This window comes from Nerophis ophidion, linkage group LG17 (assembly GCF_033978795.1).
Source record: "Nerophis ophidion isolate RoL-2023_Sa linkage group LG17, RoL_Noph_v1.0, whole genome shotgun sequence".
Taxonomy (NCBI): domain Eukaryota; kingdom Metazoa; phylum Chordata; class Actinopteri; order Syngnathiformes; family Syngnathidae; genus Nerophis; species Nerophis ophidion.
In genome coordinates, this window is record NC_084627.1 from 9,161,301 (window position 1) to 9,187,981 (window position 26,681).

Sequence of the window (26,681 nt, forward strand, 5' to 3'; positions counted from 1 at the left end):
ATTTTATTTTATATACAAATTATTTGCATATATATGTATACGTACATACAAATACATATGTATGTATATATATATATATATATGTGTATATATATATATATATATATATATATATGTAAACGTTTTAAAAATATTAATCAATGTAGAATTGTAATGACTAAGAATCCCGATTTAGATGTGAATCCATTTTTTTTGCGCACCCCTCCTATTTATAGTTGCGGCGTGAGAGTGGGGGTTTTCTTCCTAGGGCGGGCGCAGCAGAACATATTTGAGAAGCACGGCTCCAATGTCGCCAACAAGTTATGTCTTTGACAACTTCAGCGGCTTGTAAAGATGTTCCTCAGAAAAGCCGTCAGGTGACCGAGCCCCCACATAAGCAGGAAGTGCAGAGGGCCTGAGGCGGATCTCTGAGGTCCACCACAAGCACTTCAGTGGTTGACATCTTTTTAACTCAACTGTTACTGAAGCTTTAGATCGGGGTAAGAAGTGTGTGTAGAATAGTGGAATGTCCCTCTTGGTGCTGTGCCACCTGTCCAGGAGGAGTGTCACTACACGCCGGATGTAAACCTGAGCGATGCCAGTGTCACCCGGGAATTAGGCTCCTCCCACCAATGCATTAGTGCCACTCTGCACACGTGCACGCTCAGTAGCGCCGCCGCTGGTCACTGAGGACGTGACACTCTGTAGTGACCACAGCTTCATTGTGTTCACACCACAAACTCTGTCTAATCCCTTTTGAACGTCAGGCTGCATGTTGTTTCATTCACTCCAACACAGTGTCAGTGGAGGGGGAGGGGCTATGACCCGGAGGGGGCGTGGCCAGAGCCCACATATTTCTGTAATGGGGATGTGGCGTGGCCCTGGTGTGCACGCGGCACAATCGGGCTGTTGTGAGCCAACTGACTTCCTCGCCAGGAATGTGCGCTGGAGGCTCCGCCCACATTCACACATGCACTCGCCTGGCGCCCGGCAGCTGCCACACTGCGAGGTGAGGTCACCGGGAGGGGCGGGGGCCCAGTTGCTCGGGTGACCCCTCGGGGTCTACAATGAACTCAGGGAGGCCAAAGACTTTGTGCCGCGTAGTGCCTCGCCACGTCCTGCAGAGGGTGCTGTTCCTCCTTCAGTGCATATTTTACATTTAATTCAGAGCAGTGGTTCAATTGCCTTTACAAAAATGTGTAATTAACCTTGTATCAACGTCAGTGTTAAAGGACACGTACGTGTAATCAAGGTTGTATCAATGTCAGTGTTAAAGGACATGTACGTGTAATCAAGGTTGTATCAATGTCAGTGTTAAAGGACACGTACATGTAATCAACGTTGTATCAATGTCAGTTTTAAAGGACATGTACGTTTAATCAATGTTGTATCAATGTCGTTAAAGGACATGTACGTTTAATCAATGTTGTATCAATGTCGGTGTTAAAGGAAACGTAAGTGTAATCAAAGTTGTATTAAAGTCAGTTTTAAAGGACATCTACGTATAATCAACATTGTATCAATGTCAGTTTTAAAGGTCATGTACGTTTTATCAACGTGTCAATGTCGGTGTTAAAGGCAATGTACGTAATCAACGTTGTATCAGTCAGTTTTAAAGGACATATACGTGTAATCAACATTGTATCAATGTCAGTGTTAAAGGACATGTACGTGTAATCAACATTGTATCAATGTCAGTGTTAAAGGACACGTACGTGTAATCAACGTTGTATCAATGTCAGTGTTAAAGGACATGTACGTGTAATCAACGTTGTATCAATGTCAGTTTTAAAGGACACGTACGTGTAATCAACGTTGTATCAATGTCAGTGTTAAAGGACATGTACGTGTAATCAACGTTGTATCAATGTCAGTGTTAAAGGACATGTAAGTGTAATCAAAGTTGTATCAATGTCAGTTTTAAAGGACATGCAACTGACGTATCAACGTCAGTGTTAAAGGACATATACGTTTAATCAATGTTGTATCAATGTCAGTGTTAAAGGACATGTATGTGTAATCAAGGTTGTATCAATGTCAGTGTTAAAGGACATCTACGTATAATCAACATTGTATCGATGTCAGTGTTAAAGGACATGTACGTGTAATCAACGTTGTATCAAAGTCAGTTTTAAAGGACATGTAACTGTAATTGACGTTGTATCAATGTCAGTGTTATAAAGGACATATATGTGTAATCAAGGTTGTATCAACGTCGGTGTTTAAAGTACATATACGTGTAATCAACATTGTATCAATGTCAGTGTTAAAGGACATGTACGTGTAATCAACATTGTATCAATGTCAGTGTTAAAGGACATCTACGTATAATCAACATTGTATCGATGTCAGTGTTAAAGGACATGTACGTGTAATCAACGTTGTATCAAAGTCAGTTTTAAAGGACATGTAACTGTAATTGACGTTGTATCAATGTCAGTGTTATAAAGGACATATATGTGTAATCAAGGTTGTATCAACGTCGGTGTTTAAAGTACATATACGTTTAATCAATGTTGTATCAATGTCAGTTTTAAAGGACATGTATGTGTAATCAATGTTGTATCAATGTCGGTGTTAAAGGACATATACGTGTAATCAAGGTTGTATCAATGTCAGTTTTAAAGGTCTTGTACGTTTTATCAACGTCAGTGTTAAAGGATATATATGTTTAATCAATGTTGTATCAATGTCAGTGTTAAAGGACATGTACGTGTAATCAACGTTGTATCAATGTCAGTGTTAAAGGACATGTACGTGTAATCAAAGTTGTATCAATGTCAGTTTTAAAGGACATCTACGTATAATCAACATTGTATCAATGTCAGTTTTAAAGGTCATGTACGTTTTATCAACGTTGTATCAACGTCAGCGTTAAAGGACATATATGTTTAATCAATGTTGTATCAATGTCAGTTTTAAAGGTCATGTACGTGTAATCAACATTGTATCAATGTCAGTCTTAAAGGACATGCACGTGTAATCAACGTTGTATCAATGTCAGTTTTAAAGGACATCTACGTATAATCAACATTGTATCAATGTCAGTTTTAAAGGTCATGTACGTTTTATCAACGTTGTATCAACGTCAGTGTTAAAGGACATGTATGTGTAATCAACGTTGTATCAATGTCGGTGTTAAAGTACATATACGTGTAATCAAAGTTGTATCAATGTCAGTTTTAAAGGACATCTACGTATAATCAACATTGTATCAATGTCAGTTTTAAAGGTCATGTACGTGTAATCAACGTTGTATCAACGTCAGCGTTAAAGGACATATACGTTTAATCAATGTTGTATCAATGTCAGTTTTAAAGGTCATGTACGTTTTATCAACATTGTATCAATGTCAGTGTTAAAGGTCATGTACGTTTTATCAACGTTGTATCAACGTCAGTGTTAAAGGACATGTACGTGTAATCAACAATGTATCAATGTCTGTTTTAAAGGACATGTACGTTTTATCAACATTGTATCAATGTCAGTGTTAAAGGACATGCACGTGTAATCAACGTATCAATGTCAGTTTTAAAGGACATCTACGTATAATCAACATTGTATCAATGTCAGTTTTAAAGGTCATGTACGTTTTATCAACGTTGTATCAACGTCAGTGTTAAAGGACATGTACGTGTAATCAACAATGTATCAATGTCTGTTTTAAAGGACATGTACGTTTTATCAACATTGTATCAATGTCAGTGTTAAAGGACATGCACGTGTAATCAACGTTGTATCAATGTCAGTTTTAAAGGACATCTACGTATAATCAACATTGTATCAATGTCAGTTTTAAAGGTCATGTACGTTTTATCAACGTTGTATCAACGTCAGTCTTAAAGGACATGTACGTTTAATCAGCGTATCAAAGTTTTGAATTGGACCTGTTAGTGATGTCAGCGGATCATCCATATATGGTCGACATTTACCCAAAGTGCTTTGCGTGAGTCTTCCATGGTAGTTCAACGCTGTAGTCAATAAGCTGCTTTTTCCTCTCGCCTCTGGTCGTGGGGCAGACTGGCTCGTACATGCACGTGTCTCCTCCGCTCTTGCTAATACAAAGTAGCGTATAATGCAAACATATATATATGGACTACATTTAGTGGCACACCATAGAATGATTAGTGTCTCATTTTCCTATCTTTAAACACAGTGTTACTGTTCAAACTGTGCAATCTTCCAGTGGCCCAAAATATACTTAGATATTTTAATGAATACTTAGGCCTACTGTTTGAATATTGGTCATTATAGAGTTTTTTTTAGTTGGTACTTAGTGAAGAGTTTGAGAACCACTGATCTAAGCAACATTTTGAGCAAAGATTGTTATGCAGAGAAAGTGTTTTCGATGTGTAGAAAAACCAAACCAAGAGCGCTCTGGTGAAGAAACGTAAAAAAAAGAATGTACTTTGAAGAAATTAAGATTTTCTTTATTTTTAAAACTGATGAAATTCCTTTACACAATACAATTTCCTTTATAAGTATTTGAAAATATCTTTTTTTTTCTGCTGGTTTGTTATATCTTTCCTATAATCTTATGTCAATATAGTTCTCTTTTGGAAAAGAAAAAAAAAAAAAAAAAAAAAAAAAGGTTTGTGTCCAGCGTCTGTGGAGAGTTGGTGTGTCCCTGACGGGCCCCACGGAGCCCCGGCCGCACTTTTGGGCCCCACGGAGCACCGAGGAAGGTTTCCGTCCTCCCCGCCGGGCCCCTGTGACAATATTGCTAAGTATGTGTGTGCGGACTAGAGTCCCAGCTTTAATTTGGGCCGACTAATCCTCTCAATGAGTTCCTCTAACATTTGGAGTAATCCTTTTTGTGATTGACAGCTGCTCCTCATGAGGGTCCTCCTCAAGAGTGACGTCACGTATCTGCCCTGCAAACACCCCACAAACTGAACAAGAACAAGACGACAGGATGCTAAAAGTAGCTTTCATGTAGGAGAGCCTTACTGTGAGTCACATTTTTAAAACACTATGAGGAGGCCGCCGGACACTCATGCACGTTCTCCTCCTCGCCGTCAGTCGTCGTCCACGTCGTCGCCCTCGGACTCGTCCCGCCGCTCGTACATCTTGTCCCGGTGCCGCTCCTGGATCTCCTTCATCTCCTCGGCGTAGCGGCTGAACGCGCCGCCGAACTTGGCCCAGGCCTTGAAGGGAACCGTGATGGAGTTCCGGTAGCTGGGCTTCACCTCGCTGACGCGCAGGAAGACGCCGTATTTGTTGGAGCCCACGTCGAAGAAGAAGCGCTTGGAGTCCACCATGATGGACGTGCCCTCGGGGAGCTCGCCGAACCCCCCCGCGGCCAGGCCCCCCGCGGCCAGCTCGTCGTCGTCGCCGCCGTAGTCGTCGATCAGCTTGGCCAGCGCGTCTCGGAACTCGATCAAGCCCTGGGCCGGAAGGGCTATGGTCTGGCCGGCCAGCATGCCTGCAGCCACCGGGCCGCCCATGCCGAAGCCCGGCCCGCGGTTGACGGTCTGCCGGATCCGCAGGAACCTCCCCCGCTGGTTCTCCTTCAAGTCCAAGTAGTACTTGCGGTTCTCCCGCACCAGAAACTCGCTCTTCAGGGCTCGCCGAGGCCCTCCGTCCTCGCCGGCGGAGGCCTGGGCGATCTGCTCGGGGCTGCTGGGCCCCAGCTGGGCGTAATGCTCGATGAAGTCCCCGAGGTAGTCGCGCACCTCCGCGGCCACTGACAGGGAGAGGGTCAGGCGACTCTTGGAGCCCCCGGCCCCGACCTCGGCGATCTTGATGAAGCGGCCCTTGTTGTTCTGCTTGACGTCCAGGTAGAAGCGTTTATTCTGGATGTCGAGGCGCTTGGAGGCGAGCTCCTGGGTCTCCTGGTCCCTTTGGAAGTGCTGGAAGCCGCCTCCGCCGCCTCCTCCCCCGCTGCTACCGCCGCGCTCACTCCCGCTGTCACCATCCGCCATGTTCAGCTTCTGCCCATCTCCTCCTCTCCGGTCAGCGCGCGCCGCCTTCACGCGCGACGGAGCTGCGCTCGTGAGGAACGCGATTGGCTGAGCGGCCTGTCCGTCATGCGCGTCATCGCCTGTGCGGCCTTTTCATTGGTCCACCTTCCCTGTCAGTCAAGCCTTCGTGTTGTAGCTCTCGCATGCCATTGGTGGAAAGGGAAGTTCCGGTTGCGTTCTTCTTCAACTATTTTCAGCCTCTTGTGTAAAATGTCATCAGTATGACGTCATGTTTACGAAATGTTTTTGACTTTACTACGTTGGCAAAACTACTATAAAAAACCCAACAGTGCTTTCAAGAAGAAACAAACAAAGACGGTCGACCAACATGGCGGATCAACACTTTCGCTGTCAAAGCTTTCCCATTTCTGTACACGCAACCAACTCCTGCCTACAGGGGGCAGCACATTTCCACTTACTTCAAAGCAGAGTGGAATTCTGTCAGAATTAAAACAACTTATTGATGTTTCTCCTTCAGGTTTGCTTTAAAGTCCTACTGAAATGAGATGTTCCTATTTAAACGGGGATAGCAGGTCCATTCTATGTGTCATACTTGACCATTTTGCGATATTGCCATATTTTTGCTGAAAGGATTTAGTAGAGAACATCGACGATAAAGTTCGCAACTTTTGGTCGCTAATAAAAAAGCTTTGCCTGTACCAGAAGTAGCGGACGATGTGCGCGTGACCTCACTGGTTGTAGGGCTACTCACATCCGCACATTGTGTATAATGTGAGCCTCCAGCAGCAACACCTATTCGGACCGAGAAAGCGACAATTTCCCCGTTAATTTGAGTGAGGATGAAAGATTCGTGGATGAGGAAATTTAGAGTGAAGGACTAGAAAAAAAAAAGGCGATTGCAGTGGGAGTGATTCAGATGTTTTTCAACACATTTTCTTGGATAATTCTGGGAAATCCCTTATCTGCCTATTGTGTTGCTAGTGTTTTAGTGAGTTAAATAGTACCTGATAGTCGGAGGGGTGTGCCCACGGGTGTGTTGACACCAGAGTCTCTGAGGGAAGTCACAAAGCTGTAGGAGGACAGAAGCTCTGCTGATCCCCGGTAAGAGGCGACTTATTACCACAATTTTCTCACCGAAACCTGCCGGTTGACATGTAGTCGGGATCCATGTTCGCTTGAACCCTCTGATCCATAGTAAAGCTTCACCTCCAGGAATTCTAAACAAGGAACTACCGTGTGTTTGTGTGGCTAAAGGCTAAAAGCTTCCCACCTCCATCTTTCTACTTTGACGTCTCCATTATTAATTGAACAAATTGCAAAAGATTCAGCAACACAGATGTCCAGAATACTGTGTAATTGCACGATGAAAAGAGACGACTTTTAGCCGTGAGTGGTGCTGGGATAATATGTCCCCTCCAACCAATAACATCACAAACACGTGTCATCATTGCGTCATCATTCCGCGACGTTTTCAACAAGAAACCTCGCTGGAAAGATTTTATCATTGATATATAAACTATCAGAAAGTGTGGTTTGTACTAGTGGGTTTCAGCAGGCCTTTAGAAGCCTACTGAAATGAGATGTTCTTATTCAAACGGGGATAGCAGGTCCATTCTATGTGTCATACTTGATCATTTCGCGATATTGCCATATTTTTGCTGAAAGGACTTAGTAGAGAACATCCACGATAAAGTTCGCAACTTTTGGTCGCTAATAAAAAAGCCTTGCATGTACCGGAAGTAGCAGACAATGTGCACGTGACGTCACGGGTTGTGGAGCTCCTCACATCTGAACATTGTTTACAATCATGGCCACCAGCAGCGAGAGCGATTCGGACTAAGAAAGTGACAATTTCCCCATTAAGTGGAGCAAGGATGAAAGATTCGTGGATGAGGATAGTGAGAGTGAAGGACTAGAAGAAGAAGAAAAAAAAAAGACAGGGCAGTGAGAGCGATTCAGATGTTATTAGACACATTTACTAGGATAATTCTGGAAAATCACTTATCTGCTTATTGTGTTACTAGTGTTTTAGTGAGATTATAAAGTCATACCTGAAAGTCGGAAGGGTGTGGTGACCGCCAGTGTCTTTGAGTGAAGCCATATGGAGGAGCCAAGAAAGTCACAGCTGCCTTTTTTACAGCTGCTGCAGGAGGACGCAAACTCCGCTCAAGTCTCTGGGAAGAGCCGACGTAAAACAACAATTTTCTCATCCAAAAACTTGCTGGTTGACATGTTTGCTTGACCGCTCTGTTCCATATCAAAGCTTTACAACAAACATAGAAACACCGGTTTTGGTTGCTAAAGGCAGCTGCAATACTCTGCTTCACACCTACATCTTTCTTCTTTGACGTCTCCATTATTAATTGAACAAATTGCAAAAGATTCAGCAACACAGATGTCCAAAATACTGTGTAATTATGCCATTAAAGCAGACGACTTTTAGCCGTGAGTGGTGCTGGGATAAAATTTCTGCTCCAACTAATAACGTCACACGCACGCGTCAACATAAGTATCATCATTCCGCAACGTTTTCAGCAGGATACCTAGCGGGAAATTTAAAATTGCAATTTAGTAAACTAAAAAGGCCGTATTGGCATGTGTTGCAATGTTAATATTTCATCATTGATGTATAAACTATCAGACTGCGTGGTTGGTAGTAGTGGGTGACAGTAGGCCATATAATCTCACTAAAACACTAGTAACACAGTAAGCAGATAAGGGATTTTCCAGAATTATCCTAATAAATGTGTCTGTTAACATCTGAATCGCTCTCACTGCCCTCGCCTTTTTTAAAAACATTTGTAAAACTTTTTAGAAATGTTTTTAATTTTTTTTCTAGTCCTTCACTCTCTATCCTCATCCACGAATCTTTCATCCTCGCTCAAATTAATGGGGAAATTGTCGCTTTCTGGGTTTGAATCGCTTTAGCTGCTGGTTGCCATGATTGTAAACAATGTTCAGATGTGAGGAGCTCCACAACCCGTGACGTCACGCGCACATCGTCTGCTACTTCCGGTACAGGCAAGGCTTTTTTATTAGCGACCAAAAGTTGCAAACGTTATCGTCGATGTTCTCTAAATGAGTTATACTTGTATAGCGCTTTTCTACCTCCAAGGTACTCAAAGCGCTTTGACACTACTTCCACATTTACCCATTCACATACTAATGGGGGAGCTGCCATGGAAGGCGCTAAACAGCAAGAGCCAAGCGTCTTGCTCAGGACACAACAGACATGAAGAGGTTGGTGCTAGGTGGGGATTGAACCAGGGACCCTCGGGTTGCACACGGCCACTCTTCCACTGCGCCACACCGTCCCTACTAAATCTTTCCAGCAAAAATATGGCAATATCGCGAAATGATCAAGTATGACACATAGAATGGACCTGCTATCCCAGTTTGAATAAGAACATCTCATTTCAGTAGGCCATTAAAACTTGCATAATAATAAAAATAATAATACTGAATACTGACACATTTTTTTGGACCAAAACCTTTTGGGGTCCCCTGAGTGGAGGCCTACATGTATATGTTTTATACATATATTGTATTGGTTTTTAAAATAAAAATGATGAAAATGGCCCCCGCTTGCTTTGATATTTCAGTGTGCGGCCCTCAGTGGAAAAAGTTTGGACACCCCTGTCATACAGTGTGATAGCAGTAATAATAAAATCCTCCAGCAGGTGGCGACAACTGACCTGACAGTTTGAAAACACCATCCGAAGAAGATGTTACTTCCGGGCTGAATATTGCTCTGAACGCAACAAAACATGACATATTTCAGCTTTTAAACAGACAAGGTGGCTCAATGTTTGTACAAGTTTGTTTTTAGGTGAAAAATGGTGCCGCCTAAGCGAAGAAAAGTGTCCTCTGGCAGCAGCAGGCCAGACAAAGCCTCCAAGTTCCCGCAGGTGGTTTCGTACCTGCTGGAGAGGAAGATGGGCTCCAGTAGAAGAACTTTTCTCACCCAACTAGGCCGGAAAAAAGGCTTCCGAGTGGACGACACCTTCAGGTTTGTGTCATAGTTTGTATTTATTTCAACCCAACTGAAGCATGAGGGAGTTATTTATTCAATTATGTACATACTTGCCAACCTTGAGACCTCAGAATTAGGGAGATACTCAAAAGGCCCGCTGGGGGGTGTACGTGTGTATATATATATATATATATATATATATATATATATATATATATATATATATATGGCCGATAATTTTGGGCTGCCGATATTATCGGACAATAAATGCCTTAAAATGTAATATCGGAAATTATCGGTATCAGTTTCAAAATTATCGGTTTCAAAACATAAAATGTATGACTTTTTAAAACGCCGCTGTGTACACGGAAGTAGGGGGAATCAATCAATCAATGTTTATTTATATAGCCCCAAATCACAAATGTCTCAAAGGACTGCACAAATCCTTACGACTACAACATCCTCGGAAGAACCCACAAAAGGGCAAGGAAAACTCACACCCAGTGGGCAGGGAGAATTCACATCCAGCCAGTGACAATGCTGACTATGAAAAACCTTGGAGAGGACCTCAGATGTGGCCAACCCCCCCCCCTCTAGGGGACCGAAAACAATGGATGTCGAGCGGGTCTAACATGATACTGTGAAAGTTCAATCCATAGTGGCTCCAACACAGCCGCGAGAGTTCAGTTCAAAGCGGATCCAAGACAGCAGCGAGAGTCCCGTCCACAGGAGACCATCTCAAGCGGAGGCGGATCAGCAGCGTAGAGATGTCCCCAATCGATACAGGCGAGCGGTCCATCCTGGGTCCCGACGAGCGGTCCATCCTGGGTCTCGACTCTGGACAGCCAGTACTTCATCAATGGTCATCGGACCGGACCCCCTCCACAAGGGAGGGGGGGGACATAGGAGAAAGAAAAGAAGCGGCAGATCAACTGGTCTAAAAAGGAGGTCTATTTAAAGGCTAGAGTATACAAATGAGTTTTAAGGTGAGACTTAAATGCTTCTACTGAGGTAGCATCTCGAACTGTTACCGGGAGGGCATTCCAGAGTACTGGAGCCCGAACGGAAAACGCTCTATAGCCCGCAGACTTTTTCTGGGCTTTGGGAATCACTAATAAGCCGGAATCCTTTGAAGGCAGATTTCTTGCCGGGACATATGGTACAATACAATCGGCAAGATAGTATTGTACAGATAAACCTTTGCATGCTGGCCCAGTCACATAATATCAATCAATCAATGTTTACTTATATAGCCCTAAATCACTAGTGTCTCAAAGGGCTGCACAAACCACCACGACATCCTCGGTAGGCCCACATAAGGGCAAGGAAAACTCACAACCAGTGGGACATCGGTGACAATAATGACTATGAGAACCTTAGAGAGGAGGAAAGCAATGGATGTCGAGCGGGTCTAACATGATACTGTGAAAGTTCAATCCACAATGGATCCAACACAGTCGCGAGAGTCCAGTCCAAAGCGGATCCAACACAGCAGCGAGAGTCCCGTTCACAGCGGAGCCAGCAGGAAACCATCCCAAGCAGAGGCGGATCAGCATCGCAGAGATGTCCCCAGCCGATACACAGGCAAGCAGTACATGGCCACCGGATCGGACCGGACCCCCTCCACAAGGGAGAGTGGGACATAGAAGAAAAAGAAAAGAAACGGCAGATCAACTGGTCTAAAAAGGGAGTCTATTTAAAGGCTAGAGTATACAGATGAGTTTTAAGGTGAGACTTAAATGCTTCTACTGAGGTGGCATCTCGAACTGTTACCGGGAGGGCATTCCAGAGTACTGGAGCCCAAACGGAAAACGCTCTATAGCCCGCAGACTTTTTTTGGGCTCCAGGGAATCACTAATAAGCCGGAGTCTTTTGAACGCAGATTTCTTGCCGGGACATATGGTACAATACAATCGGCAAGATAGTATTGTACAGATAAACCATTGCATGCTGGCCCAGTCACATAATATCTGCGGCTTTTCACACGCACAAGTGAATGCAAGCCATACTTCCTCAACAGCCATACAGGTCACACTGAGGGTGGCCGAATAAACAACTTTAACACTTTTACAAATATTCGCCACACTGTGAACCCAGACCTAACAAGAATGACAAACGCATTTCAGGATAACATCCGCACCGTAACACAACATAAACACAACAAAACAAATACTCAAAACCCCTTGCAGCACTAACTCTTCTGGGACGCTACAATACACACCCCGTGCTACCCCCTACCCCTACCTAAACCTTGTTACATTGTTTAATGCATCTAGCGGGGCATCACAACAGAATTAGGCATAACAATGCAGTGTTTCATACAGATCAGGCATGTATTCGTGGTGGTGTGGTCGGGCGGCGGGGGGCGGGGGGGGCGGGAGACAGTGACGGCAGCGATGATCAAGAAGAACGCGGAGTTGGAATATAATTACAACACTTTATGTACATATCTATAATACATATTTACATATTTATATAATATGTAACTACAAGCTCCATTCACAGACAGAGTCCCATTGCTTTTATGAGCGGTCGAGCGAGTCAAAAGCTGAAAAAAAAAATAAATAAAATAAAAATAATAATTTTTTGATTTTTATTTGTGGCGGCCGTAATTCTTTTGTGGCGGGCGGCCACAAATAAAGGAATGTGTGGGAAACCCTGCAATGTGTTAATTTCAAGACTGTATATATCGGTATCAGTTGACATCGGAATCGGTAATTAAGAGTTGGACAATATCGGATTATCGGCAAAAAAGCCATTATCGGACATCGCTAATGTATGTGTGTATTATATATTTATATATATATATATATATATTTCAGTGAATTACAGCTGCATATATGTATATATATATATATTATATACGTGTAGCTGTAATTCACTGAAATTCAAGTATTTATTTTATTCATATATATATATATATATATATATATATATATATATATATATAGAGAGAGAGAGAGAGAGAAAGGCAAAAAAGTATTTAGTCAGCCAGCGATTGTGCAAGTTCTCCCACTTAAAATGATGACAGAGGTCTGTAATTTTCATCATAGGTACACTTCAACTGTGAGAGACAGAATGTGAAAAAAAATCCAGGAATTCACATTGTTGGAATTTTAAAGAATTTATTTGTAAATTATGGTGGAAAATAAGTATTTGGTCAACCATTCAAAGCTCTCACTAATGGAAGGAGGTTTTGGCTTAAAATCTCACGATACATGGCCCCATTCATTCTTTCCTTAACACGGATCAATCGTCCTGTCCCCTTAGCAGAAAAACAGCCCCAAAGCAAGATGTTTCCACCCCCATGCTTTACAGTAGGTGTGGTGTTCTTGGGATGCAACTCAGTATTCTTCTTCCTCCAAACACGACGAGTTGAGTTTATACCAAAAAGTTCTATTTTGGTTTCATCTGACCACATGACATTCTCCCAATCCTCTGCTGTATCATCCATGTATCCATTTTGGTATAAACTCAACTCGTCGTGTTTGGAGGAAGAAGAATACTGAGTTGCATCCCAAGAACATCACACCTACTGTGAAGCATGGGGGTGGAAACATCATGCTTTGGGGCTGTTTTTCTGCTAAGAGGACAGGACGATTGATCCGTGTTAAGGAAAGAATGAATGGGGCCATGTATCCTGAGATTTGGAGCCAAAACCTCCTTCCATCAGTGAGAGCTTTGAATGGTTGACCAAATACTTATTTTCCACCATCATTTACAAATAAATTCTTTAATATTCCTACAATGTGAATTCCTGGATTTTTTTTTCCACATTCTGTCTTTCACAGTTGAAGTGTACCTATGATGAAAATTACAGACCTCAGTTCCAGACTGGCTCGGCACGCTGTTTATATGGAGGAAAAGCGGACATGACTGAGGACAGCATGCGGACGTTAAAGGGTGAAAGTTTCAGGTGAGAGAGGACACTAAAGGCACGCCCCCAATATTGTTGTCTGGGTGGAAATAGGATAGGCTAGGATAGTTCTTTATTGTCATTGCACAAGTACAAAGAAACTCAATCGGGAGAATGTTTGCCCTTGGAGATTTTTGGGAGAGGCACTCGAATTCGGGACTCTCCCGGTAAAATCGTGAGGGTTGGCAAGTATGATTATTTATACACAAACTGGGATAGAAGGGTCCTTAAAGTCACATCTTTTTTGTTTAAGGCCAATGTTGTGTACTATCGGCCTTCACTTACATGCACTCGTTTTGCCTTTGGCAGTGAAAGTGTCACACACGTCGTCTCCGAGAAGAACACGGGCGATGACGTCAGAAGGTGGCTGACGTCACAGGGTCACGACCGGACGCCTGCTCACCTTGTGGACGTCGGTTGGTTGACAGACAGCCTGGGGGCGGGACATCCTGTCGACATACTGGAGCGACACAAACTGCGTGTAAACAACAAACATCAACATTTTTGTATTTATTTCTGTATTATATTTGAATCTCGTCACTCCAATTGTGCGCATTCTGATGATCTTTGTCCTCCAGGAACAGCCGACATCAGGCGGATGCGAGGTGGCGACGCTCTCTATTCCTGTTTACGCTTGTCAGAGGAGGACTGCGCTGAACAACAACAACGCCATATTGACGGTATATTCTCTTTAACATTGTTTTTTTTTTTTTACATTGGCAGTTTTAGAACGGCTCATTCTCCATTCAATCGGGGAAGGTAACAGACAGGCTAAGAAAGTCTACGTGACCTTTTTTATCTAGAAGGGCCAACTGTAGATGAATAAATCTAATTTTAATGAACCTGACCAATGTTAAAGGAGCCATATGTAGTAATGTGGCCAGAAATGATACTGCAATCACGGTCAAAATTCTGTAGTCCTCTCCCACTCTCCATGACTGAGGTTGCCAGATACAAATCCTAGTCCAAGAACTTCAAATGGCAAGTGACGAGTTCTACGCTTTTATTATATTTCTTGCAAGATTGTTTACTCAGTAATTATGCCACATTTCACTGATGTCAATTAGCCAAATGTATTTGTCAAGTTACGCAGCAAAATTTTAGTCGAGAGTTGGGACAGATTCGTTCGGTTTGGTGACCGCAGGATTAGGTCTCTGCTTTTTGCAGATGATGTGGTCCTGATGGCTTCATCCGACCGGGATCTTCAGCTCTCACTGGATCGGTTCGCAGCCGAGTGTGAAGCGACTGGAATGAGAATCAGCACCTCCAAGTCCGAGTCCATGGTTCTCGCCCGGAAAAGGGTGGAGTGCCATCTCCGGGTTGGGGAGGAGACCCTGCCCCAAGTGGAGGTGCTCAAGTACCTAGGAGTCTTGTTCACGAGTGGGGGAAGAGTGGATCGTCGGTGCGGCATCTTCAGTAATGCGGACGTTGTACCGATCCGTTGTGGTGAAGAAGGAGCTGAGCCGGAAGGCGAAGCTCTCAATTTACCGGTCGATCTACGTTCCCATCCTCACCTATGGTCATGAGCTCTGGGTCATGACCGAAAGGACAAGATCACGGGTACAAGCGGCCGAAATGAGTTTCCTCCGCCGTGTGGTGGGTCTCTCCCTTAGAGATAGGGTGAGAAGCTCTGCCGTCCGGGAGGAGCTCAAAGTAAAGCCGCTGCTCCTCCACATGGAGAGGAGCCAGATGAGGTGGTTCGGGCATCTGGTCAGGATGCCACCCGAACGCCTCCCTAGGGAGGTGTTTAGGGCACGTCCAACGGGGAAAACCCAGGACACGTTGGGAAGACTATGTCTCCCGGCTGGCCTGGGAATGCCTCGGGATCCCCCGGGAAGAGCTAGACGAAGTGGCTGGGGAGAGGGAAGTCTGGGTTTCCCTGCTTAGGCTGTTGCCCCCGCGACCCGACCTCGGATAAGCGGAAGAAGATGGATGGATGGGACAGATTGTTGGCATTACCCTGCGAAAATGTCTAGTTTGACTGCACGGACCACCATCGAAATACTTACATATAATACATTATATATTGCAAAAGCCTACTTTGATGGCAAGCCAAGTCCAACAGTAAAATCACCGCTACATTTCGTTCAGCATAACCCCATGTTGCATCCAACCTGACGCACTGTATTCTCTTCCATGTACGCACGTCACCATCTTTCAGTGCAGAGTGCCATTCTATGAGTCAACCCACGTTACGCAAAAAACACGTTACGCATAAATCATATAGCCTACTACCATGTCAATACACAAATCATAATAGTATATTTTATTCTTAAAAAACACTTTACATTGAGTAAATAACCTCAAAGTGCTACAGTGTCTTAAAAAATGAAATAAAAATAAAAACTAGAACAGCCTAATAGCTAGAACTAGTATGCATGCATCTATAAAAGGCTTTTTTTTTTTAAAAGAAGGGTTTTTAAGCCTTTTTTGAAATAATCCACAGTCTGTGGTGCCCTCAGGTGGTCAGGATGAGCGTTCCACACACTGGGAAATCATGACATGTAATGCGTTATATTTTGCCAAGCAGATACCTCCCCATATGTGCCTGATGCACATACAGTACCAGCAACCGCAATTAGTATGTCAATGTGTCATTGACCGGGCTAGTATGCTTAGCATTACACTAGGAGCGAAACACCATCACACTAAGCATTGGTTGCAGGAACATACTCACTTTGTTAGACAAGATCATAGACTGTATTGGACAATATAGTTTACATAACAAATGTCCATTTCCATTTATTACAAGTAATAAGAAAACGTAAATGCCTATCAAGGAGGAAATTAGCTAGTTTGGCGTCAGATGAAAAACATCTTCATTCGTTTCATCTTTCAAAGGCACCCCCGATACAAATTCTGGTTTTGATCCTGGCTTTGTCATGAATAAGTTAAGAAAGGTAACTTTTTTTTAGATGGACTAAGGTCTGACATGTTTAGTAACTTTACCAGTGGCAGTAGCCAGATGAAGAGGGCGGTGCGTAACTGGCAACCTGGATGTGACGCACTCACAGACTTTGTAATTGGTCAAACGGTGGAGGGCGGGGCATGGAAATGAAAACAATAACAAGATTTTGGGGCTGTAAATGTGATTTTGAAATGAGCATATCCCGGCTGAACTACTGTTATCAGTTATAGATTTTTTTAGAAAACAACATGATTTCTTAATGCCTTTTGATATATTCGTGCCATTTAATGATGTTTTGACGGGAAATTTCCACATATGGCTCCTTTAAGTTAAAAAATGTTGTGTTGTTTAGCCATTGAAAATTGCACTGCCTGGCAGCCACGACTTTTAATAAGGGTTTTACTCCTCTACTATACAGTGTCTCACCTCCATACTTTAAGTGCTTAGTGCATTGACTTTAAAATGTAGTGCACTCAAAACACTCAAAATGTGTGTTTACAGTGATGGACGCCCACCCCCAAAGTGGAGGGGAGGTGTCTCACTCCAAATAATGACAGGCAAGGAATATTAGGAATGACTAGACTACACTGTCAAAATGTGCGCACTCAGGAAATAAGTACACAGTGTACTTAGTGAAATGTACTGAGTGAAGTGTTGCATTTGAGACACAATCAAAGGGGCGTGGCTTGTGTTTGCTCTGACAGCCAACGAGAGTGTCTTTTCTTGTCAGGATGCTTTGTCGCTGCTGGCTGAAAATGCCGAGCTGTGTGACGACGATAAGCGAGGCCTGGCGTTCCGCCGCGGCGCCGCCGTGCTGAGGTCTCTTCCCGAGGCGGTGACGAACATGAGGCAGCTCCGAGGATGCCCCTGCCTGGGGGAACACTCGCTGAAGGTCATCCAGGTAATTCTTGGTTCTGATACAACACTTTTGGGGGACGGCGTGGCCCGGTTGGTAGAGGGTACCTGGTTCGATCCCCGGGTCTGCCATCCTGGTCACGTCCTTGAGCAAGACACTTCCCCCTTGCTCCTGATGGGCGTGAATGTGGAAATAGTGTCAAAGCGCTTTGAGTACTTTGAAGGTAGAAAAGCGCTATACAAATATTTCTTTTTTCTTTTTTTTTTTTTTTTTGTCCTTAACCGACTATAGTGACTTCTATCCTTGCAGGACATTTTGGAGACCGGAGCGTCCTGCGAGGTGGAGTCCACTAAACAGTCTGAGCGTTACCAGGCCATGAAGGTCTACATGGGTCTAAGCTTCTAGAACGTATCGGTGGCCTTGACGGCACTGATGTTCAACTCTGTCTTGACCGCAACGTGTTCCAGGTCCTGACAGGAATTTTTGGAGTCGGAGTAAAGACGGCAGATCAGTGGTTCCGAGATGGCATCCAGAACCTTCACCAGTTACGTCAGTCAGGACGCACTCTCAACCGAGCACAGCGAGCAGGTGAGTCTCAGGTCCCGCTCACACTGCAGGTCGATTCCGATTTTCCATCGCCCATATTTTTCATATCCAACTCAGACCTCTTTCGTATGTGGAAATAAAATGGATGTGTCTTCAACGCGTCCTCATCCGAGCAGAATGTCATCAAAACATCCAACATCTCAACATCAATGGCAGTAATCAGATAACGGAAGACATCACCAATGCAGTAGTTAGCAAAAGGTGTGCTGCTGCAGCGTTTATGGATTTAACAAAAGCATTTGACACAATTAATCGCAGCATCTTAATAAACAAATTAGAAAAGTATGCAATCAGAGGGTTGGTCTTAAACTGGGTTAGAAGCTACTTAACCAACAGGAAGCAATACGTGTATACAGGCCAACACACTTTCACAGAGCTGAACATTTTTTGTGGCGTACCTCAGGGATCAATACTTGGACCAAAATTGTTCAATCTTCATGCAGGCTGCATTTGTAAAGTTTCAAAGGACTTCAAGTTAGTATTATCTGCAGATGATACAACTGTGTTTTGTTCAGGAGAGAACACACACAAGCTAATACAAATAATAACAGGAGAAATGAACACATTAAAAAGATGCTTAGACAAAATAGACTTATCTTTGAATCTCAGTAAAACTAAAATAATGCTATTTGGTGACAGTAGACGGGAAAATCAAGAACAAATAAAAATAGACGGAGTAGATATTGAAAGGGTAAAAGAAAAAACATTTTGGGTGTCATAATAAATTATAAAATTAATGAATGAATGAAATTAAGTTTATTTCGGTCATATAATCAACAATCAACCATTTTGTGTGACCAGATTAACAGTACAGATTAGACATATTTAACTATTATACACATTTACACACAAAAATAAAATAAAATAACAAGAATCACTGAAAAAGGAATAGGCTGAAGACAAAGCTTATGTATGCCTATCCTATACATGATGCTCTAAATGATCAAATGAACTGGAAACCTCATGTTAAAATGCAAAATATTTTGTCATGAATAAGTTGAGAATGGTAACTTTTAGATGTACTAAGGTCTGACATGTTTAGTAACTTTACCAGTGGCCGTAGCCAGACGAAGATGGCGGTGCGTAACTGGTAACCTGGATGTGACACGCTCACGGACTTTCTAAATTGGTCAAACGGTGGAGGGCAGGACATCGAAATGAAAACAATAACAGATGTAATAATAATAATAATGATAAGATTTCAGGGCTGTAAATCTAATTGTGAAATAATCATATGCCGGCTGAACTACTGTTATCAGTTATAGAGGTATTGGAAAAGAACATCCATCCATTTTCTACCGCTTGTCCCCTTTTGGTATCGCGGGGGGTGCTGGAGCTTATCTCAGCTGCACATGGGTGGAAGGCGGGGTACACCCTGGACAAGTCACCACTTCATCGCAGGGCCAACACAGATAGACGGACAACATTCACACTCACATTCACACACTAGGGCCAATTCTTTTAGTGTTGCCAATCAACCTATCCCCAGGTGCATGTCTTTGGAGGTGGGAGGAAGCCGGAGTACCCGGAGCGAACCCACGCAGTCACGGGGAGAACATGCAAACTCCACACAGAAAGATACCGAGCGCAGTATCAAACCCGGGACTACTCAGGACTTTCGTATTGTGAGGCAGACGCACTAACCCCTGTTCCACCGTGCTGCCCTGGAACATGATTTAGTTAATGTTGTCTGTCTATCTGTGTTGGCCCAGTGATGAGGTGGCAACTTGTCCAGGGTGTACAACGCCTCGCGCCTGAATACAGCTGAGATAGGCTCCAGCGACCCCCAAATGGACAAGCGGTAGAAAATGGATGGATGATTTATTAATGCCTTTTGACATATCAGGGCTATTTAATTAAATGATTACATATGGCTCCCTTAAAGGCCTACTGAAAGCCACTACTAGCGACCACGCAGTCTGATAGTTTATATATCAATGATGAAACATTAACATTGCAACACATGCCAATACGGCCGCTTTAGTTTACTAAATTACAATTTTAAATTTCCCGGGAGTTTTGTCTTGGAAACGTCGTGTAATGATGACGTGTACGCAGGACGTCACACGTTTTTAGGAAGTATCAGCGCTACGCACACACACAGGTAAAAGTTGTCTGCTTTAACGGCATAATTACACAGTATTTTGGAGATCTGTGTTGCTGAATCTTTTTCAATTTGTTCAACTAATATTGGAGAAGTCACAGGAGAAAGATGGAGTTGGGAAGCTTTAGCCTTTAGCCACACAAACACACGGTGATTCCTTGTTTAAAATTCCCGGAGCTGAAACTTTCCTATGGATCAGAGCGCGGTCAAGCAGACATAGATCCCAACCGAATGTCAACCAGCAGGTTTCGGTGAGAAAATTGTGGTTAAAAAGTCGCCACTTACCGGATATCAGCTGAGCTTGTGTCGTCCGTACAGCTGCCGTCGACTCCTCTGAGACATGGCGTCAACACCCGTGGACAAACACCTCCGACTATCAGGTACTATTAAACTCACTAAAACACTAGCAACACAATAGAAAGATAAGGGATTTCCCAGAATTATCCTAGTAAATGTGTTTAAAAACATCGAAATACGTCTCAATGCTATCGCGTTTTTCCTTTTTAACTCTTTATTTTTTTCTAGTTCGTCGATATCAATATCCTCAAACACAAATCTTTCATCCTCGCTCAAATTAATGGGGGAATTGTTGTTCTCTCGGTCCGAATTACTGTTTTTGTCGGAGGCTCCCCATAAAGACAATGTGAATATGTGAGGAGCCCCCAAACTTGCGACGTCATTGTCTGCGACTTCCGGTGAAGGCGAGGCTTTTTCAGGAAGTACCAAAAGTGGCAAACTTTATTGTCGATGTTCTCTACTAAATCCATCCATCCATTTTCTACCGCTTATTCCCTTTTGGGGTCGCGGGGGGCGCTGGCGCCTATCTCAGCTACAATCGGGCAGAAGGTGGGGTACACCCTGGACAAGTCGCCACCTCATCGCAGGGCCAACACAGATAGACAGACAACATTCAGACTCACATTCACACACTAGGGCCAATTTTAGTGTTGCCAATCAACCTATCCCCAGGTGCATGTCTTTGGAGGTGGGAGGAAGCCGGAGTACCCGGAGGGAACCCACGCATTCACGGGGAGAACATGCAAACTCCACACAGAAAGATCCCGAGCCTGGATTTGAACCCAGGACTGCAGGACCTTCGTATTGTGAGGCAGACGCACTAACCCCTCTGCCACCGTGAAGCCCCTCTACTAAATCCTTTCAGCAAAAATATGGCAATATCGTGAAATGATCAAGTATGACACATAGAATGGACCTGTAATCCCTGTTTAAATAAGAAAATCCAATTTCAGTAGGCCTTTAAGCTTCTTTGCGCAATAATTCAATTCAGAAAATGTTGACTTTGATGCACAAAATCTTTGAGATTGCTACAAATACTGAGAGCGACTCGAGTTAAAAGCCACGTTTACTTCAGCAAACACTGCAACATTATGACTTCATGTCAGGTCAGCTTGCGCTTACATCAGAATGTGAGCGGCCGCATAAAAAGATCATATTTGACCAAAACAATCCGGATCGGACATCTGACCCTGCAGTGTGAACGTAGCCTCGGCGCGGATCTCAGTTCCTGACCCGTTTCTGACTGAACTGCCAGGTCTGGCCCACTATGACGACCTGGGGCTGCCCGTCACAAAGTCGGAGGCCGACACCATTGCGAACATCGTGGAGGAGGCGGTCCTCGCGGAGCTGCCGGGGTCACGGGTCACTCTGGTGGGAGGGTTCAGGAGGTAAAAGTCCAGTGATGTCATCACGCTGTCTCGTTCTCAGTGGCGGCTGCTTCTTCCAGGGGGAAGCTCAGCGGCCATGACGTGGACTTCCTCATCACGCACCCGCAGGAAGGACGGGAAGAAGGTGTCATTCCCAAAGTGGTGTCACGCCTGGAGGTGCAGGTAAACAGGAAGTGAACTGAAGGAACTTCATGTCCTCACTAACTTTGTGCCGGATCAGGACTTCCTGTTGTACCACAAGACCAGCAGAAACTCCTACATGGAGTCCAAAGATGGACCTGCCCCGCCCGCCTCCAGCATGGACCACTTTGAGAGATGCTTCACCATCTTTGGACTCGCCACAGGTGACGCCGAAGGCCGAGCACGGAGGAGAGCCGTGCGAGTGGACCTGGTGGTCTCGCCCTTCAGCCAGTTTGCCTTCGCCCTGCTCGGCTGGACCGGCTCAAAGGTGAGGCGAGGAACACCTGCCGCTAACTGCCCGTCTCTCACGTCACCCGTTTTTAGGGACCGATGTCCCTTGGGACAGAGGACCCTGTTGAATTTCTAACGTTTTATTATTATTATTCTTTATTATTATTCCACCGCCTCTTTGAGCTGTAATTTGACCCCCTTAACATGCTTCAAATTTGACACAAACATCAGGACTGGCGAAAATTGCGATCTAATCAAAAAACCAAAACCCCAAACTCGAAATTGCGCTCTAGAGCCCCCTAGGAAGAAAACACAGACAAAACTGTCTCTAACTTCCAGCAGGAACGTCGTAGAAACATGGAACAAAAACCACTACGTAGGTCTCAGTTAGACCTATATTTCATAAAATCATACCTCCCAGCTAAAATCAACAGGAAGTCTGCAATTCCCCCTTCAATACAAAAGTTGGCTAAAAAACTTCGCTTTTTTTCAAACATTATGTCCTCTGAGGTCGTTTCTCGTTTCCGCTTCAAATAAGCAAGAGAAGAGAGATTGAGCCCTTCTGATTAGGAATTGATGAAAGAGTTTTAATTACTACCCCGGTTTGGATTTTGTTAACCCGGAAAGAACTGGTGGCTGGTGCTGTTGTGTGTACTGCTGTCACAAAATGGCGGCTTCCTACTCAGACAAAACTGCTTCTAACTCAAAGTAGGACTGTCATACACACATGAAAGCAAAACATCAATATAGGTCTCACTGAGACCCATATTTCATAAACTCATACCTCCCAGCTAAAATCAACAGAAAGTTTGCAATTCCCCCTTCAATACAAAAGTTGGCTAAAAAATTTCGCTTTTTTTCAAACATGTCCTCCGAGGTCGTTGGTCGTTTCGGCTTCAAATAAGCAAGAGAAGAGAGATTGAACCCTTCTGATTAGGAGTGGATGAAAGAGTTTTAATTACTACCCCGGTTTGGATTTTGTTAACCCGGAAATAACTGGTGGCTGGTGCTGTTGTGTGAACTGCTGTCACAAAATGGCGGCTTCCTGCTCAGACAAAACTGCTTCTAACTCAAAGTAGGACTGTCATACACACATGAAAGCAAAACCTCAATATAGGTCTCACTGAGACCTATATTTCATAAACTCATACCTCCCAGCTAAAATCAACAGGAAGCTTGCAATTCTCACTTCAATACAAAAGTTGGCTAAAAAATGTCGCTTTTTTTCAAACATTATGTCCTCCGAGGTCGTTTGTTGTTTCTGCTTGAAATAAGCAAGAGAAGAGGGATTGAACCCTTCTGATTAAGAGTGGATGAAAGAGTTTTAATTACTACCCCGGTTTGGATTTTGTTAACCCGGAAAGAACTGGTGGCTGGTGCTGTTGTGTGTACTGCTGTCACAAAATGGCGGCTTCCTGCTCAGACAAAACTGCTTCTAACTCAAAGTAGGACTGTCATACACACATGAAAGCAAAACCTCAATATAGGTCTCACTGAGACCTATATTTCATAAACTCATACCTCCCAGCTAAAATCAACAGGAAGTTTGCAATTCCCCCTTCAATACAAAAGTTGGCTAAAAAATGCCGCTTTTTTTCGAACATTATGTTCTCCGAGGTCGTTTCCGCTTCAAATAAGCAAGAGAAGAGAGATTGAACCCTTCTGATTAGGACTGGATGAAAGAGTTTTAATTACTACCCCGGTTTGGATTTTATTAACCCGGAAAGAACTGGTGGCTGGTGCTGTTGTGTGTACTGCTGTCACAAAATGGCGGCTTCCTGCTCAGACAAAACTGCTTCTAACTCAAAGTAGGACTCTCATACACACATGAAAGTAAAACCTCAATATAGGTCTCACTGAGACCTATATTTCATAAACTCATACCTCCAAGCTAAAATCAACAGGAAGTTTGCAATTCCCCCTTCAATACAAAAGTTGGCTAAAAAACTTCGCTTTTTTTCAAACATTATGTCCTCCGAGGCCGTTTGTCGTTTCCGCTTCAAATAAGCAAGAGAAGAGAGATTGAACCCTTCTGATTAGGAGTGGATGAAAGAGTTTTAATTACTACCCCGGTTTGGATTTTATTTCCCCGGAAAGAACTGGTGGCTGGTGCTGCTGTGTGTACTGCTGTCACAAAATGGCGGCTTCCTGCTCAGACAAAACTGCTTCTAACTCAAAGTAGGACTCTCATACACACATGAAAGCAAAACCTCAATATAGGTCTCACTGAGACCTATATTTCATAAACTCATACCTCCCAGCTAAAATCAACAGGAAGCTTGCAATTCCCACTTCAATACAAAAGTTGGCTAAAAAATGTCGCTTTTTTTCAAACATTATGTCCTCCGAGGTCGTTTGTCGTTTCTGCTTGAAATAAGCAAGAGAAGAGAGATTGAACCCTTCTGATTAGGAGTGGATGAAAGAGTTTTAATTACTACCCCAGTTTGGATTTTGTTAACCCGGAAAGAACTGGTGGCTGGTGCTGTTGTGTGTACTGCTGTCACAAAATGGCGACTTCCTGCTCAGACAAAACTGCTTCTAACTCAAAGTAGGACTGTCATACACACATGAAAGCAAAACCTCAATATAGGTCTCACTGAGACCTATATTTCATAAACTCATACCTCCCAGCTAAAATCAACAGGAAGTTTGCAATTCCCGCTTCAATACAAAAGTTGGCTAAAAAACTTCGCTTTTTTTCAAACATTATGGCCTCCGAGGCCGTTTGTCGTTTCCGCTTCAAATAAGCAAAAGAGAGATTGAACCGTTCTGATTAAGAGTGGATGAAAGAGTTTTAATTACTACCCCGGTTTGGATTTTATTAACCCGGAAAGAACTGGTGGCTGTTGCTGTTGTGTGTACTGCTGTCACAAAATGGCTGCTTCCTGCTCAGACAAAACTGCTTCTAACTCAAAGTAGGACTGTCATACACACATGAAAGCAAAACCTCAATATAGGTCTCACTGAGACCTATATTTCATAAACTCATACCTCCCAGCTAAAATCAACAAGAAGCTTGCAATTCCCGCTTCAATACAAAAGTTGGCTAAAAAACTTTGCTTTTTTTCAAACATTATGTCCTCCGAGGTGGTTTGTCGTTTACGCTTGAAATAAGCAAGAGAAGAGAGATTGAACCCTTCTGATTAGGAATTGATGAAAGAGTTTTAATTACTACCCCAGTTTGGATTTTGTTAACCCGGAAAGAACTGGTGGCTGGTGCTGTTGTGTGTACTGCTGTCACAAAATGGCGACTTCCTGCTCAGACAAAACTGCTTCTAACTCAAAGTAGGACTGTCATACACACATGAAAGCAAAACCTCAATATAGGTCTCACTGAGACCTATATTTCATAAACTCATACCTCCCAGCTAAAATCAACAGGAAGTTTGCAATTCCCGCTTCAATACAAAAGTTGGCTAAAAAACTTCGCTTTTTTTCAAACATTATGGCCTCCGAGGCCGTTTGTCGTTTCCGCTTCAAATAAGCAAAAGAGAGATTGAACCGTTCTGATTAAGAGTGGATGAAAGAGTTTTAATTACTACCCCGGTTTGGATTTTATTAACCCGGAAAGAACTGGTGGCTGTTGCTGTTGTGTGTACTGCTGTCACAAAATGGCTGCTTCCTGCTCAGACAAAACTGCTTCTAACTCAAAGTAGGACTGTCATACACACATGAAAGCAAAACCTCAATATAGGTCTCACTGAGACCTATATTTCATAAACTCATACCTCCCAGCTAAAATCAACAAGAAGCTTGCAATTCCCGCTTCAATACAAAAGTTGGCTAAAAAACTTTGCTTTTTTTCAAACATTATGTCCTCCGAGGTGGTTTGTCGTTTACGCTTGAAATAAGCAAGAGAAGAGAGATTGAACCCTTCTGATTAGGAATTGATGAAAGAGTTTTAATTACTACCCCAGTTTGGATTTTGTTAACCCGGAAAGAACTGGTGGCTGGTGCTGTTGTGTGTACTGCTGTCACAAAATGGCGGCTTCCTGCTCAGACAAAACTGCTTCTAACTCAAAGTAGGACTGTCATACAGACATGAAAGCAAAACCTCAATATAGGTCTCACTGAGACCTATATTTCATAAAGTCATACCTCCCAGCTAAAATCAACAGGAAGCTTGCAATTCCCCCTTCAATACAAAAGTTGGCTAAAAAACTTCGCTTTTTTTCAAACATTATGTCCTCCGAGGTCGTTTGTCGTTTCCGCTTCAAATAAGCAAGAGAAGAGAGATTGAACCGTTCTGATTAAGAGTGGATGAAAGAGTTTTAATTACTACCCCGGTTTGGATTTTATTAACCCGGAAAGAACTGGTG

At 43.4% G+C, this 26,681-nt stretch overlaps 2 protein-coding genes across 13 annotated transcripts in view; one reads left to right on the top strand and one right to left on the bottom strand.

Annotated features, from left to right (window-relative positions):
- Positions 1–4,387: 4,387 nt before the first annotated feature.
- On the bottom strand, positions 4,388–5,944 carry LOC133535971 (transcriptional activator protein Pur-beta). The gene is made up of 2 exons (XM_061876086.1): positions 4,930–5,944; positions 4,388–4,853 (listed from the first exon to the last, which is right to left on the bottom strand). Exon 1 carries the CDS (start codon positions 5,901–5,903, stop codon positions 4,998–5,000), a length of 906 nt encoding a protein of 301 aa, XP_061732070.1. The 5' UTR covers positions 5,904–5,944; the 3' UTR covers positions 4,388–4,853; positions 4,930–4,997.
- A 3,624-nt stretch (positions 5,945–9,568) lies between these two features.
- The window catches only part of polm (polymerase (DNA directed), mu), a 26,843-nt gene continuing 9,730 nt past the window's right edge, over positions 9,569–26,681 (top strand). For 4 of the 12 annotated variants that reach the window (XM_061876075.1, XM_061876074.1, XM_061876076.1 and 1 more), the window contains exons 1-9: positions 9,574–9,912; positions 14,102–14,273; positions 14,371–14,472; positions 17,431–17,601; positions 17,866–17,937; positions 18,024–18,144; positions 21,819–21,951; positions 22,011–22,113; positions 22,172–22,399. In XM_061876075.1, coding sequence (XP_061732059.1) covers positions 9,740–9,912; positions 14,102–14,273; positions 14,371–14,472; positions 17,431–17,601; positions 17,866–17,937; positions 18,024–18,144; positions 21,819–21,951; positions 22,011–22,113; positions 22,172–22,399 — 1,275 coding nt within the window. In that variant the 5' untranslated portion in view covers positions 9,574–9,739. Of the gene's footprint in view, positions 9,913–14,101; positions 14,274–14,370; positions 14,473–17,430; positions 17,602–17,865; positions 17,938–18,023; positions 18,145–20,584; positions 20,647–21,818; positions 21,952–21,991; positions 22,114–22,171; positions 22,400–26,681 lie in introns of all 12 variants that reach the window. The other 8 variants (XR_009802362.1, XM_061876081.1, XM_061876082.1 and 5 more) reach the window with 6 other exon arrangements.

Excerpts from the sequence above, each read along its gene's own strand:
- LOC133535971 (XM_061876086.1), bottom strand. The coding sequence starts at position 5,903 with ATGGCGGATGGTGACAGCGGGAGTGAGCGCGGCGGTAGCAGCGGGGGA.